The 13041-nt window shown below is 40.1% G+C and overlaps 1 protein-coding gene across 1 annotated transcript in view; it reads right to left on the bottom strand.

Annotated features, from left to right (window-relative positions):
• Positions 1 to 797: 797 nt before the first annotated feature.
• fbn2b (fibrillin 2b) overlaps positions 798 to 13041 on the bottom strand; it is a 77174-nt gene continuing 64930 nt past the window's right edge. The window contains exons 48-65 of the mRNA XM_059341674.1: positions 12908 to 13027; positions 12650 to 12775; positions 12350 to 12502; positions 12162 to 12227; positions 11552 to 11677; positions 11078 to 11197; positions 10676 to 10798; positions 10392 to 10523; positions 10144 to 10269; positions 9104 to 9310; positions 8545 to 8670; positions 8320 to 8442; positions 7310 to 7426; positions 6182 to 6310; positions 5776 to 5895; positions 4805 to 5036; positions 3907 to 4063; positions 798 to 3775 (exon numbers count right to left, since the gene is read on the bottom strand). Coding sequence (XP_059197657.1) covers positions 3398 to 3775; positions 3907 to 4063; positions 4805 to 5036; positions 5776 to 5895; positions 6182 to 6310; positions 7310 to 7426; positions 8320 to 8442; positions 8545 to 8670; positions 9104 to 9310; positions 10144 to 10269; positions 10392 to 10523; positions 10676 to 10798; positions 11078 to 11197; positions 11552 to 11677; positions 12162 to 12227; positions 12350 to 12502; positions 12650 to 12775; positions 12908 to 13027 — 2681 coding nt within the window. The 3' untranslated portion in view covers positions 798 to 3397. The remainder of the gene's footprint in view (positions 3776 to 3906; positions 4064 to 4804; positions 5037 to 5775; positions 5896 to 6181; positions 6311 to 7309; positions 7427 to 8319; positions 8443 to 8544; positions 8671 to 9103; positions 9311 to 10143; positions 10270 to 10391; positions 10524 to 10675; positions 10799 to 11077; positions 11198 to 11551; positions 11678 to 12161; positions 12228 to 12349; positions 12503 to 12649; positions 12776 to 12907; positions 13028 to 13041) is intronic.

Genomic DNA, 13041 nt, shown 5'->3' with positions numbered 1-13041 from the left:
ATAAAAATCATATGCAGTGGTGGAATGTAACAAAGTACATTTATTCAAGTACTGTACAAATTTGAGGTACTTGTACTTTACTTGAGTATTTCCATTTTTATGTAACAATTTACTCCTACTTCACTACATTTTTAGGCAAATATTGTACTTTTTACGTTTAACAAGAACAACATGATAACAACATGATGATGATATTTAAAGTGAACATTTTATTTAATTAAACCTCATAACAGTATCTTTAGTAGTTAAAATGAGCCATATCTCTACAAAATAAAATGCTGCCTACATAAATGCAATTTATAATATATTTAGAATATATAAAAAAATCTGATCGAGTCCATTCTGCATAAAGAGTACTCTTTTTTTTTAATATATTTTAAGTATATTTTGATGCTGATACTTTTGTACTTTTACTTAAGTAAGTTTTGAATACAGGACTTTTACTTGTAGTGGAGTATTTCTTCAATGTAGTGTTAGTACTTTTACTTAGAGTAAGGGATCTGAATACTATTTAATCCACCAATCCTGTTTATTTAGCTGATTATGAATCGTTTTCATTAGTAAGGATGTATCTAAAGGCTTACTATGCTGGGTTGTTTATAGTAAAAAAAAAATGTATAGTGTATAGTAGAAAAGAGGCATTTACTATGACTATATAAGATTTGAAATCCCAAGGAAAAAAGTTGTGAACCACTTTTTTTAGGGCATGAATTCAGTCATCTGTACTGGTGTGAAAAGTAATCCTCCCAACATGGACACTCACACACAAGCCAAGAAAAAGACTTAAGACACAAGACTTAAAAATATAACCCACAATACTTTATTGCCGTTAATGTCAGTGGACAAAAGTTTACAATATTATGTGAATCACTCTAATTTTACAGACTGCCATTTGGTGTTATAAATCTTTGGTTTTTGTCTTTGCACACATTCAGGATATTAAAAGATGTTCCATGATGGCTGATTGATTTATGGATCGACAGCTCAGAGATGTGGCGTGACTGGATGATTGTCATTTCAGCTTTCAGCTTGGTATCAACGCGTGTCGGGCTCATGGTGAACATTAGAACTGAAACTTATTTTAAGCATAAAACACACATTTCAATGCAAGATGATGATGATGACAGTATTGTTTCAAGTTTTACACTGAAGCTGAGATACAGTAAGCACACTCAAGACACTGCCTTTTTTTAAACATAGTGGCAAATAAAAGAAAAATTACAAACTGACAATAAAGATACAAAGTATACAAAGATTCCCAGGTTAGAAAAATGGTTATGTATTATAAACATTATAGGCTGTGAGACAGTGCAGCAACCTTGGCTTTTAGGAGAAAAACATGATCTTTTAGCACCGTAGATCCTAAAGCTGGAATTGGTCATTGATCCTTATGGTATTGTACAGACAGTGTAAGCATGTATGAGATAATAGATGATGGGAATGTTAATTATCTTAAAGTCTGATGTGTTTGGATTTCTTTCTTTTTTTATGGCTGTTTTGACTGGTGACAGTGGTTTCAAACAATACAGTCAGTGATCAACGAATACAATTCTGCATTTTGTTGGTTTTGCTTTTTTTCATCCTCCTCAACAAAACAAAGTCAACAGCACTTAAAGGCCTTCAGTCTTGGGTTTACTGTGAGTTATTGTTTTGGCAGCCTTGACATAAAAAAAACAAAAAAACATCTACATTTCACTTAAAAATATACAATTTAATTTTCAAGAAGCAAGTTTGATAATATTGGTTTTTCAGCACTGAGACAATACAAAAGACAGACATACACAACAACAATAAATCCTAGCAAAAAAAAAAAGAAAAAAGAAAAAAAAATTGCAATCCAGATTCAAGACTGCACTTTCTTTGTACAGCTAGCAGTTAGAGATGGTATTATCTAGCACCTTTGTTCTCTTTAAGAGAAAAAAAACTCATGAGAAATGAAAGATGACCTGACGGATATTTGTTTTTTGTGTGTGTGTGAGAGGTTTTTTGTGTTCACCTGTGTGTGCCCTTACACTGTAAACACTACCTTTAGTTACAGCTTAGGTTAACATGTCATGTACCATTGAGACCGCAGTCAGCTGTGTGTCTCTTTGTGTTGTAAACGAGGCTCAGACCTCCGACGTCAAGCTCAAAGATAAAGTCAACTGATAGTCAAGTTCAACCTCCCGGTCAGCTGCAGCTCCGTTCTCCTTTAGTTTAGTTTGAAAATTGCATAATCAGGAGAAGCAAAGGGCCTCTGTCAGCCGACAAGGGAAAAAGACTTTGGACTTAATGAAACAGCTGGCTCTCAGGTCCAGAATCAGTGCACCTGAAGTCTTAATCCCTACAAGGATAAATAAACCTGATCTATCTTCTTTTAAGTCTACGAGCTACTAGCTGGTGTAATCCCTGCTCATGATCGATGCTGAGCGACACTAGCACCCTCTTTTGTTTTAAAGTCAGCATCACAGCATGGTGCCCACATACTCGGTGAAAAGTACTGAGGTAACCAAACATGATAGCACACACACGCAAACACACTAATCCCTGCCTGCCGCTGCCCGCCGGCCGAGCAAAAGTCAGTTAGATCAGAGTAGAACACAGCTTGCTGTTTTCACCTCTGAAAATTGGTTGTCATCCAGCTGTAAAAAAACAAAAATAGACTGCTATGGACTAAAGAACCTGAAATGCTGTGTAAATGTTGCAGTCCTTCTTGTTAACATTTTTCAAACAGCACAAATACATTAAATGACACACTATAATACTGAGAGGGGCAGACGTGACAAACTTTGTTCCCCAGTGTTGTGATTTTTAAACGAGACCACAGAGAGGTGAGAGAGTCCTTGGACCAACATGACGACACCCAACCCCTTATATTCAGCCATAACATCACTTCTTTACAACACTAAGCTTTAGATCCTGCATGTGATTTAAATACTACCACACGTGTTGCATTAAGACAGTTTGGGCCACTCTCAGCACTTCATTTCTGTGTAATTTCTTGTTTTGCTTGTCTACAAAAGTGCTTCATGGACTTGTGAACCAGTTGTCTGCCATGTTGTCTTTCTTAGGGGGTTATGGTCCAAGCACTAGGACACCTCTCTGCCATCTCCTCCACTGGCTCTCTCAGTGGAGAATGAGTGCTGGGTCGGGTACAAGTGGAGGAAGTGTAGTCAGGGTAATTAAAAAAAAAAAAAAAAGACACAAAACATGAACATATAATAACATAAACAGTAACAAAGTGGTGGCAGAGTTGGGCTGATTGACTCAGTCTTTCATAGCCCTTGATTACCCCTGTTGGTGGGGATGGTCCTGCAGGGGGGAGCTGGGGGGGGGGGGGTTATGGGATAAAAGGGAAGGTTAAAACTCAAAGGCTTCAGGAATCAGTCCAGGACAGGATTGAGAGTGCACTCTGAGCTCAGTGCAGGTGGATTTGGAGCTTGATGCGCAGGGCGTCTCCTATTTCCCCTTGTAGGTAGTCACTGTCGTGCTGCTCCTCCAGCTGGTGTAGTCTTCGGGGCCCAAACAGCCGCAGGCTGGCGATCTCTAGCCGGTAGGATCCCGCTGGAGGCGGTCTCTTTCCGAGCCGGAGCACGCTTTTTCCGTCGCGTCGTTCCAGCAGGCGGAAGTGTTCATTAGCATTGCCGTGGGTGATGACGTAGCGTACGTGGTGCTCCAGGGGCTGCAGGGCAGGCAGGAGCTCCAGCAGAGGCTCCTTGTTGAGCAGCGAGGACAGAGAAAGGTTCATGGGGATGGATTCCTGGGTGTCTATGCTGGCCATGCTCACTGGGTGCTCCTGTAGTGATGGTCAGGACAGAAGAAGGAGATGTAAAACTGAGATATAGACCCAAACAGTTCAGTTTACTTATTTTGAATTACTTTTTAAATCACAAAGTGAAACAAGAAGCAGTTTGTCAACACATGTACCTCGTTGAGCTCATTTTCATCAGCATTACGTCTGTGTCGTTTGTTCTTTGGTCCTGCTCCGTTGATCTTACACTCGTAGCAGGCCTCAGGAGACAGACTGTCCTCGTCATCACCCTCCACAAACTGGCCTGGGAAACCTGAGCCTGACATGCAGTGACTGGATGGAAAGCAACAAGAACGTTTAGTAAGCTGAGTAAGAGGGAAGCACAAGAAGCATAATTAAATGTTTCCTAATGGTGAGATGTTGAGCCTGACAGATATATCGGTTGATAGATATTATCAGACGATTTTGGCCTATCTGTATCCGTGTATATGCTGTCTGATTTGTGCCTTTATGAGAAACTTCTTTTACACAATATATAATGTAGGAAATGTTGCTTGGTGGGATTTAATTTGTTCAGTTTTTTAATTGTTTAAAAAATAGTTATGATATTGATATATTTATCTATTTATTTTATTCCTATTTATTCTTTATTTTCTCGGTTATCATTTATAGAATTGGCTGACAACGTAACTCATTGTTTGGATAATGTATAACAAGGTATAACACTGTTAAATATCTTTTTCATCATTTTATGTTTGAGTATGTGTTTTATACTATGTTTAATGTATTATGTGCTTAATAGTGAATTGCTTTTTTTTGTTCCTGATCTTTTTTAGGGCAAATTCCAGTAAATCATGAACACTGTGTGTGTACAGCATTTGCAAAGTGGTGAAAAATCGCTGCACAATCTTTATGAAAAAGGTCTATTTTCGTTCCAGCTCAAAAATTATTATATCAGCCGCCATATCGGTTATCGATTAATTTTACCCCTTTTAAATCAGTATCGGCACTGGTCGCAAAAATCCCATATCTGTCGGGCTGTAGATGCCACCAGGTAAAAATATGATCCCTCACCCCTGTCCGGCTCTGTAGAAACCTCCAGGACAGCCACACAGGTAGCCTCCGTCGGTGTTGGAGCAGCCGTAGATGCAGGGGTTGCTGCCCGTGCTACATTCATTCACATCTTGACAGCCACCAGCGCCCTGCTCAAAGTCAAAGCCAGAGGGACACACACACTTGAAGCTGCCCAGTGTGTTGTAGCAGGAGGCAGAACCACACACTGCTGTGGCCTGGCACTCGTTTTCATCTGCAGAGGGAAGAGAAAATGTGCAGAAGGTGAGTTAGGAGATGATTCAGTACTCGCTCAATGACATTTGATGATAATGTTGAAGGATAATGATTCAGCTTTATATATTGAATAGATGAAATATAGCTATATTTTTAATCTATTTAATTCATAACCTTGAGTTTTTATGTTTAGTTCTGGATTTATATATATATTTACAGTAGTTATTTATTACTTTGACTTAGACTTGGGTCAAAAGTTATCCAATTTGTAATGCAGATAATTTATTTCCTGCTCCAAACTCTTGTTATTATATCAGCCTTTAAAAATCAGTGGACCTCAATTTCAAACACTTCAGTATAATTTGATGCTGTTTCATGTTGTTATGCACAGTGCTTCAGAGGAGTATCAATTTATTATTATTTTTGGCACATGATTGCAATTTGTTTTATCCCGATATGGTATGATTAAGAATAAGCAGAAACACATCTCTTTTTGCAAAACTTTTTTGTGTCATTATTATGATGATTCTATGATCATTTTCATCACTAATAATGTAAGGAGAACACAATAACACAGTGATTTCTGTGCACATGATACAGGGATTGAAATTATACTTCAGATTAAGATATTGTTGCTGTTTTACAATAAACCTTAAAATACTTAAAGTCCCTTTCTATTCTACTGTTTGTGTACTGGAGCCTTTGTTGTTTATTACTGTCAACATGACAAAGTCACAGTCTAAGTCAGTGTCACTCACCCACACACTGGTTCCACTGGTAGTGCTGCACGTAGCCCTGAGGACAGCCACAGCGGAAACCTCCCATCATGTTCTGACAGCCGTGCTGACAGCGGTGGTTACTGCCACACTCATCCACATCTGAGGAAAATGTTACAAAATAGACCTTTAGTTTCTCATGTTCAGAAGTTACACTGGTTAGTTTGTGTTTTTTATGTTCGTAATTACTATCATCTGGTTATACTGTAATAAAAGTGGTTTTAGAGTTGATTGTGAGGCTTGTGACCAGGTCGTGTCACCACTTTTTTCTCCCATCTTCCATCACCATCACGTCAAGAGAACTCTTCCCATGTTGGCAAGATCTTGGAATTAAAATACCCTGTGTCTTTCTCTCTTACTAAATGTAAAGGCCTATGTGTCTGCTCACCTTCACACTCAATGCCCGTGGAGTCCAAAGAGAAACCTTTAGAGCATTCACAGTTGAAGCTGCCAGGCGTGTTGACACAAGAAGCTCGGGAACCACACGCAGTGTTCTGAGCCGAACACTCATTGTTGTCTGCAATAGAGGAGAAACAGATTTTATATGAATTATAAGATAGATAGATAGATAGATAGATAGATAGATAGATAGATAGATAGATAGATAGATAGATAGATAGATAGATAGATAGATAGATAGATAGATACTTTATTGTCCTTTTCAGGAAATTTGTTTTCGCAACCTGTACATGTACTTCAACATATATACACACACATAGACACAGGATACATAAAGACACCACGGCACAACAAAAATATACAATTAATCCACCACATTTAACCCCCTAGCATAGCGCCCCCTCCGGTGGTTACCGGGGTGCTTTGTTTAAAGCTGATACAGCAGAAGGTACAGAACTTCTGCTATAGCGAGCACGTTCACAGGCCAGGGTCCTGTATCTGAGGCCAGATGGTAACCGCACAAATAATGAGTTTAGGGGGTGGCTGGGGTCGTGTGCTATGCTAAAAGCTCTGTGTGCGATGGCTGTGTTGTTGAGGTCAGAGAGGTTGGGGGTAGGGAGACCAATGATTTTGGAGGCGTGATGTGTGAAGCGTGCTAGCATGTTCCTGTTTGAGGTGGTTAACATGTTAAAGTAGCAAGGTGGGATGCTACAGAGAGTGCTTTGAGTTTGCGGATGGCAGAGAGTCTTTGTTGGCAGCGTTTGTGTGTGTCTGTGGTGTGATGATCAAAGTTCAGTTTATTGTCCAGGATGAGTCCGAGGTATCTGATCGACTCCACGATTTCCACGGATTCACCGTTAATCACAGTGGGGTTCTGGGTGAAGTCGTGTGCTGAGCTGTGGGTGCTGGAGGTGTTGAAGATCAGTTATATTGTTTTCTTGGCTTTGAGTTTGAGGTAATTGTTTATGCACCATTGTGAGAAGTGGGAGATGGAGTCCTGATAGCTTAGAGCAGAGTTATTGTCTTAAAGGAGTAAATAAATATGGTTTTTTTTGGTCTTACTTCCAACATTTTTTTCCTGGTGCAGGGTAACACTGATCCCCTGTGTTGTACTCACCGATACAGGCAGTCTGGTGCTGTGTGAAGCCGGGAGGACACTTGCAGGTGAAGCCTCCGATGGTGTTCACACAGAGGAACTGGCAGTTATGCTGCTTGGTCGAACATTCATCCAGATCTTAGAGGAGAGAAAAAGCAGTTAGCGTGAACCAAATTACAAAGAGGAGCTCCAAATGATATTAGCACAATATGTCATTTATAAAACACAATAAACAATTCTACAGGTATGGTCAACCCCTTATTAATCGTCCTCCTTTAATTGAGAATCAGAGTTGTTGGCAGTGGATTTTTAGGGGGAGATAGCAGGTCAAAATGAAGTGCCACATATAAGTGGTTTACATCATCTGAAAGCTGGAGATGTGAAGATTAGTTTGAGATGATCAGCTCAGCACTCTGTGTCAAGTTGTTCTGTTCAAAAATCTCTAGAACATTAATATTTTTCTTTCTGAAGTCCATTTCCATGTTCAACTATGTCCCATAAATTGTTTCAGCAAACTTTTGGGTGGATACCATTTGTTACACACAAATACACCAAAACCTTTTTGGAGATTTCTGTATTTTTTACAAGCAATTCTGTTCTCTAAACTGCTGGGAAAGCCACTCACAGTCCGAATGATCTAGGTCTCTAGTTGGTGGCTGTAAAGTTTCAAGAGGCTGTGAAGTCACAGCAATTCATTGTTTGTGTGTGAGGTCAAGTTTCAAGAAATGCTCTTCACTGCAATGAACTGGCTAAACAGGGACTAACATCATCCCACATTAATAAAGTGGGATCATTGAATCCACAAGAGTTTCAGCTTTCCAGTGACACCCAATTCATGTCATTCAAAGCCTGTTTAGGGACCCCAGTATGCACTAATATTCACATACAGTAGGTGGACATAGCACATTTTAATGCATGAGAAAAAAGGATGTGGTTTTTGCCTTATCTATCAAAAATATCATTAAATGGCATCTAATGACTTTTATAAAGCTGAGCAATAAGCAACAAGCATAAATCAAGAGTCCACCCACCTTTGCAGGTCTTTCCATCTGGCTGCAGGCTGTATCCTCTGGGGCAGGAGCAGAGGTAGCTGCCCTCTGTGTTTTTACACAGGAAGTTACACGGCTTCGGAGACAGAGCGCACTCATCCATATCTGGAATATGCAGGCAGGGGGGCAAAACAAACAGCTGAAATTCTGCAGCAATATTCAGTATCTATAAAAAGTGAGTAATAGCATGACAGAGATCAGCCGTACCGATACAGGAGGTGGCAGTGAAGTCTGTTTTGTAGCCCACATTACAGTGACAGCGGAACGATCCGATGGTGTTGATGCACTGACCGTTCTGACACAGATCTGGCATCACCTGGCACTCGTTGATGTCTGGAAGTATGGAGACATTTTAAAAAGTGATCTGGATGAGACACATGCTGACGGTGCCAAACACATAATTCAACAAAGAGCTCTCAGCCTCATTACGCGTCTTTATGACAGTCAGAGCTTTCTTTCTTGCAGCTGCATGAACTTGATCTACCTCCCCCTGTTTTCCATTAGAGTTATTGTTATAAATATTGTGGTGAATAAATTAAATTGCAGCTTTTCTTAACTGTTGAAACACATTTCCTGGTACTATAGCTCAATTTATCAATGCTCTAACAACCATTAACTCCACAAATCTTGTTCTTTCCACATATAGTATGTAATTTAGGCGTTTTTGTCCCAACATGTGGTTGTTTTATGGTACATACAATATAAAGACAGTTTCCTATTGTTTGTTTTACTTCATAAAATCAATCAGTGTTATTGCTCTACTCACCTCTGCCATCTGTGGTGTAGCCAGGTCCGAGAGGGCACATCTTCTTGTACTGCACGGTGCCTGGCAGCGGGCAGAGCTCACACTGTGACCCCCAGCCTCGGCCCGTGTTGCAGCAGCACTCTGACTTGGTCACACTGTTTCTGTTGGTGGACGACTGCTGGCACATCGTCTGCAGAACCTCTGTGTAACAATAGCCCTTTCGGTTGTCTGAAGGAAAAGATGACAACACACACGTGAGGAGTGTTTCGGGGTTTGAGTCAAGACACCTGAAGAGTCTCAAAAAATCCGCTTTCAGTCATTTAGGGTCCCTTTGTTATTGTTTTGCATCTATTTTAGGTAATGTTGCAACCAATTTTCGACTTTTTGCATCTCTTTGTGATGTATTTTTTTGTTATTTATGTTGGTTTTATAGTAATTTGGGGTCTTTTTGTAGTCATTTTGCATGTTTTTTTCGTAGTTTTATGTTTCTAAGTGGTTGTTTTTTGTCACTTTTAGGTCATCTTGGGATGTTTTTCATTTGGTATGTGTTTGATTTTGGTCTTTTTTTCTATTTTAAGTCACCTTGTGGCCATTTGTGTTATTTATAGTTGTTTTGTGTATGTTTGTGTTCATTTTGCGCTTCTTTGTAGTTGATTTGCATCTTTTTTTGTTGTTTATATTCTTTATTATATATCTATATATTCTATATTCTATTCTATTTTTGTTGTTTTATATTCTTGTGTGGTCATTGGTTGTCTCTTTGTAGTCATATTGGGTTGTTTGTCATTGGTATGTGTATGTTTTAAATCGTTTTACCTATTTTAAGTCATGCAACTTGACTGCATCCCTGTACTCAATTTGTGTCATTTCCAATGGTTCTGTTTATGTCTGTGTTCATTTGGTGTCTGTTTCTGATCCATCTGTGTTTCTTTTAGTGACATTTTGTGAATCAGAACCCCTTTACTTCTCAGGCCCCTGGGCTAAGAACCCATTCAGTAATCCATCCATGCCTTCACCCCCACAGTGTGCGACAACATGATGTTCAGCAGAAGAGATCTTACCAATACATTCAGTTCCAGTGGAGCTCGGCTCGAAGCCGTCATTACACTCGCAGCGGTAGCTTCCCACTGTGTTGACACAGCGTCCGTTCTTACAGATGCCAGGCTTGGCGCGGCACTCATTCAGGTCTGCCAGTGTACAGAGAAAAGATGGGAGGAAGAAGAGAGTGAGGAGGCGGATAAATCCAGCAACAACAGCAGATAGAGGACTGAGGGGAACCGCTCATATTGCATTAAACATTTTGACTCACCCATACATCCCTCTCCATCAGGTCTGCGCTGCATGCCAGGAGGGCAGATACACATGAAGGTACCGATCAGGTTCTTACAGGTCATTCCCTTAGAGTCGCAGTCATCCAGACCTTCAGAGCACTCGTCCTGGTCTGATGAGGGACAATGAGAGATGACCAATAGATTAAACTACAACAGCTGGTTGAAATGAAAGCTATTATGTCCTGTTTTAATTCAAAAGTAACAATGACAGAATTAAAGCAGATAAAAATGACTAAAATAGAAATCTGTGGTGCCTTCTCACCTCTGCACATGCGTTGGTCATCTCGCAGCACATAGCCAGCAGGACACATACACTCATAGGAGCCAAAGGTGTTCACACACCGGAAGGCACACAGCAGGGGATTCTGGGAGCACTCGTTGATGTCTGGAGTCAAGAAGAGAGACAGGTGTTTAAGATTAGAGTGGAATTGTAGCATATTTTGGATCTGATATGGCATTGCATTTCTAATTAGATTATGATCTCATAAAATGGTGTGTAATAAACCGAAATCTCCTTATTGGTTTCCAATTATAACAATGTCTCAGTGATGTGTGTTTTGGGAGTAATAGGGCATTACATGTGGATTCCAATACAGCATAATTTAGGTGTATTGTTTCTAATTAGCAGTGTATCAGTGTGAGTGTTACTGTGTCAAAGACCAACCTTCACATGTCATCATGGGTCCAGGTTCGAAGCCCTCCTGGCACGAACACTCGAAACCTCCCACCACGTTGGTGCAGGTTCCATTTCCACACGGATTTCCTATCGAGCACTCGTCAGTGTCTGGAGAGGACAGAGAGCGGGGTGGAGATAGAGGAGGCAATTAAAACCAATGAAACATTTACACTGACACTTTAAAAGCACTCATTAGCAGCTTAAATGTTAGTCCAAAAATAGATCCGGCTGTAATGTAAGAAAAAGCTGCTGCTGGTGATAAAGAAAAAAGCCACACCTCGGTGATAATGCTGCTTTTGGTGATATATTGTGAGAGAAGGCAATAAGGTTCCTGAAAAGCCATTGATTTTTCCATGTCTGCTTAATAGCAGCTGTTTCAGCAGCTTATAAATACTCAAAATACTCATTTTCTATGATTTCAATGTTGCAGGTTGTTAACTTTAATTTCAAAAACTGTCTCACCAATACAGTTGACTCCGGTGTAATCCAGGTTGTAGCCGAAGGGGCACTCACAGCGGAACGAACCATCTGTGTTGATGCAGATACCGTTCTGGCAGATGCCTGGGGTATCCAGACACTCGTTCATATCTAAAGGAAGCAGCAGGAAATATATTTAAAATGATCAACATTGAGATCACAATAATTTAACACAATTACAATGCATTTATTGTCTTTTTGAAATTTAAATATAATTCAACTGAAAAACAAATAAAACAAAATAAAAAATGTGATAAATAAAACAAATGATAAATTATATATACAAAAAATAAATATATATAAATAAATAATAATAAACTTTCCACAACCTACTTAAAACTACAAAACATTAATTCAATATATAAAAAATAATAAATAAAGTAAATTAGACCTAATTAAATGAGATCAAATATGATGTAGTGCACTGCCACATCCACCTGAAAACCCTTTTCCAAGCGGAACATAAGCGTCACTTAAAAAAGAATGGGGAACACTTATTCTTATAGCTTAATTTTCTTGTTTCGAGCAAAAATAATTTCCCCAGCCGTTATTTGCCACTATGTTCGAGGGAGTAGATCTATGATGGAGCACTCACCTTCACGAGCATTGTCCGGTCCCGGCAGGGCTCCGTGGCCGAAGGGACACAGAGTGTCAAAAGCAGCTGGGAGACACACAAAAATAAGGTAATATTAATTATTTTACAAATGTTTTTGCATGCATGTGATGTCTTAATTAAGGCTGTGTGTTTGTGTGTGTGTGTGTGTGTGTGTGTGTGATACACACTTTCACTCTCTCTTGGACACAGCTCACAGGGAAGTCCCCAGCCCTCTCCAGGCATCTTGCTGCAGCAGCACTTGGCCTTGGTTGTGTTCAAAGCTTTGGGGACGGAGCATTTTCCCGCCTCGAATTTGGTGAAACAGAAGCTCTCTCTGGTATCTGCCATAAGAAAATTAATAGTCAGTTATTGGTCTGTTATTCAAGGGACACACAAAGATAAAGAGCTCCTCCACCAGCATAGTACGACAGATAAAATACATCAGATCATCACATTCATGCAAGATGTTAACTAACAGCTTGTCTCACCGTAGCAGCGGCGTTTGTTGTCAGAGAGCACGAAGCCCGGCTGGCAGGTGCACTGGAAGCTGCCGGGGGTGTTGGTGCAGGTGCCAAACTGGCAGATGTTGGGCTCCACCTCACACTCGTTGATATCTGGAAAGGGAGAGGAGGTGGTGGTGTATTTGTGAGAATGTGTCAGAACAGATGGCTCAGTACGTGTGGATCAATTAGTCTGTACTGTAGTGCATTAGTCCCTGTGTGTGTGTGTGTGTGTGAGTGCCTCACCTATACATTGGTCGTTCTGCACCTCATAGCCAGGAGGGCAGATACATCTGAAAGATCCGTCCAAATTCTGACAAGTTCCAGGAGAGCAGGTGCCAGGCAGGCTCAAACACTCGTTAAAATCTGTGAAAAATGGG

The sequence above is a fragment of the Centropristis striata genome, chromosome 9, assembly GCF_030273125.1.
Source record: "Centropristis striata isolate RG_2023a ecotype Rhode Island chromosome 9, C.striata_1.0, whole genome shotgun sequence".
Lineage (NCBI taxonomy): Eukaryota > Metazoa > Chordata > Actinopteri > Perciformes > Serranidae > Centropristis > Centropristis striata.
This window is presented reverse-complemented; position numbering and strand designations above follow the sequence as displayed.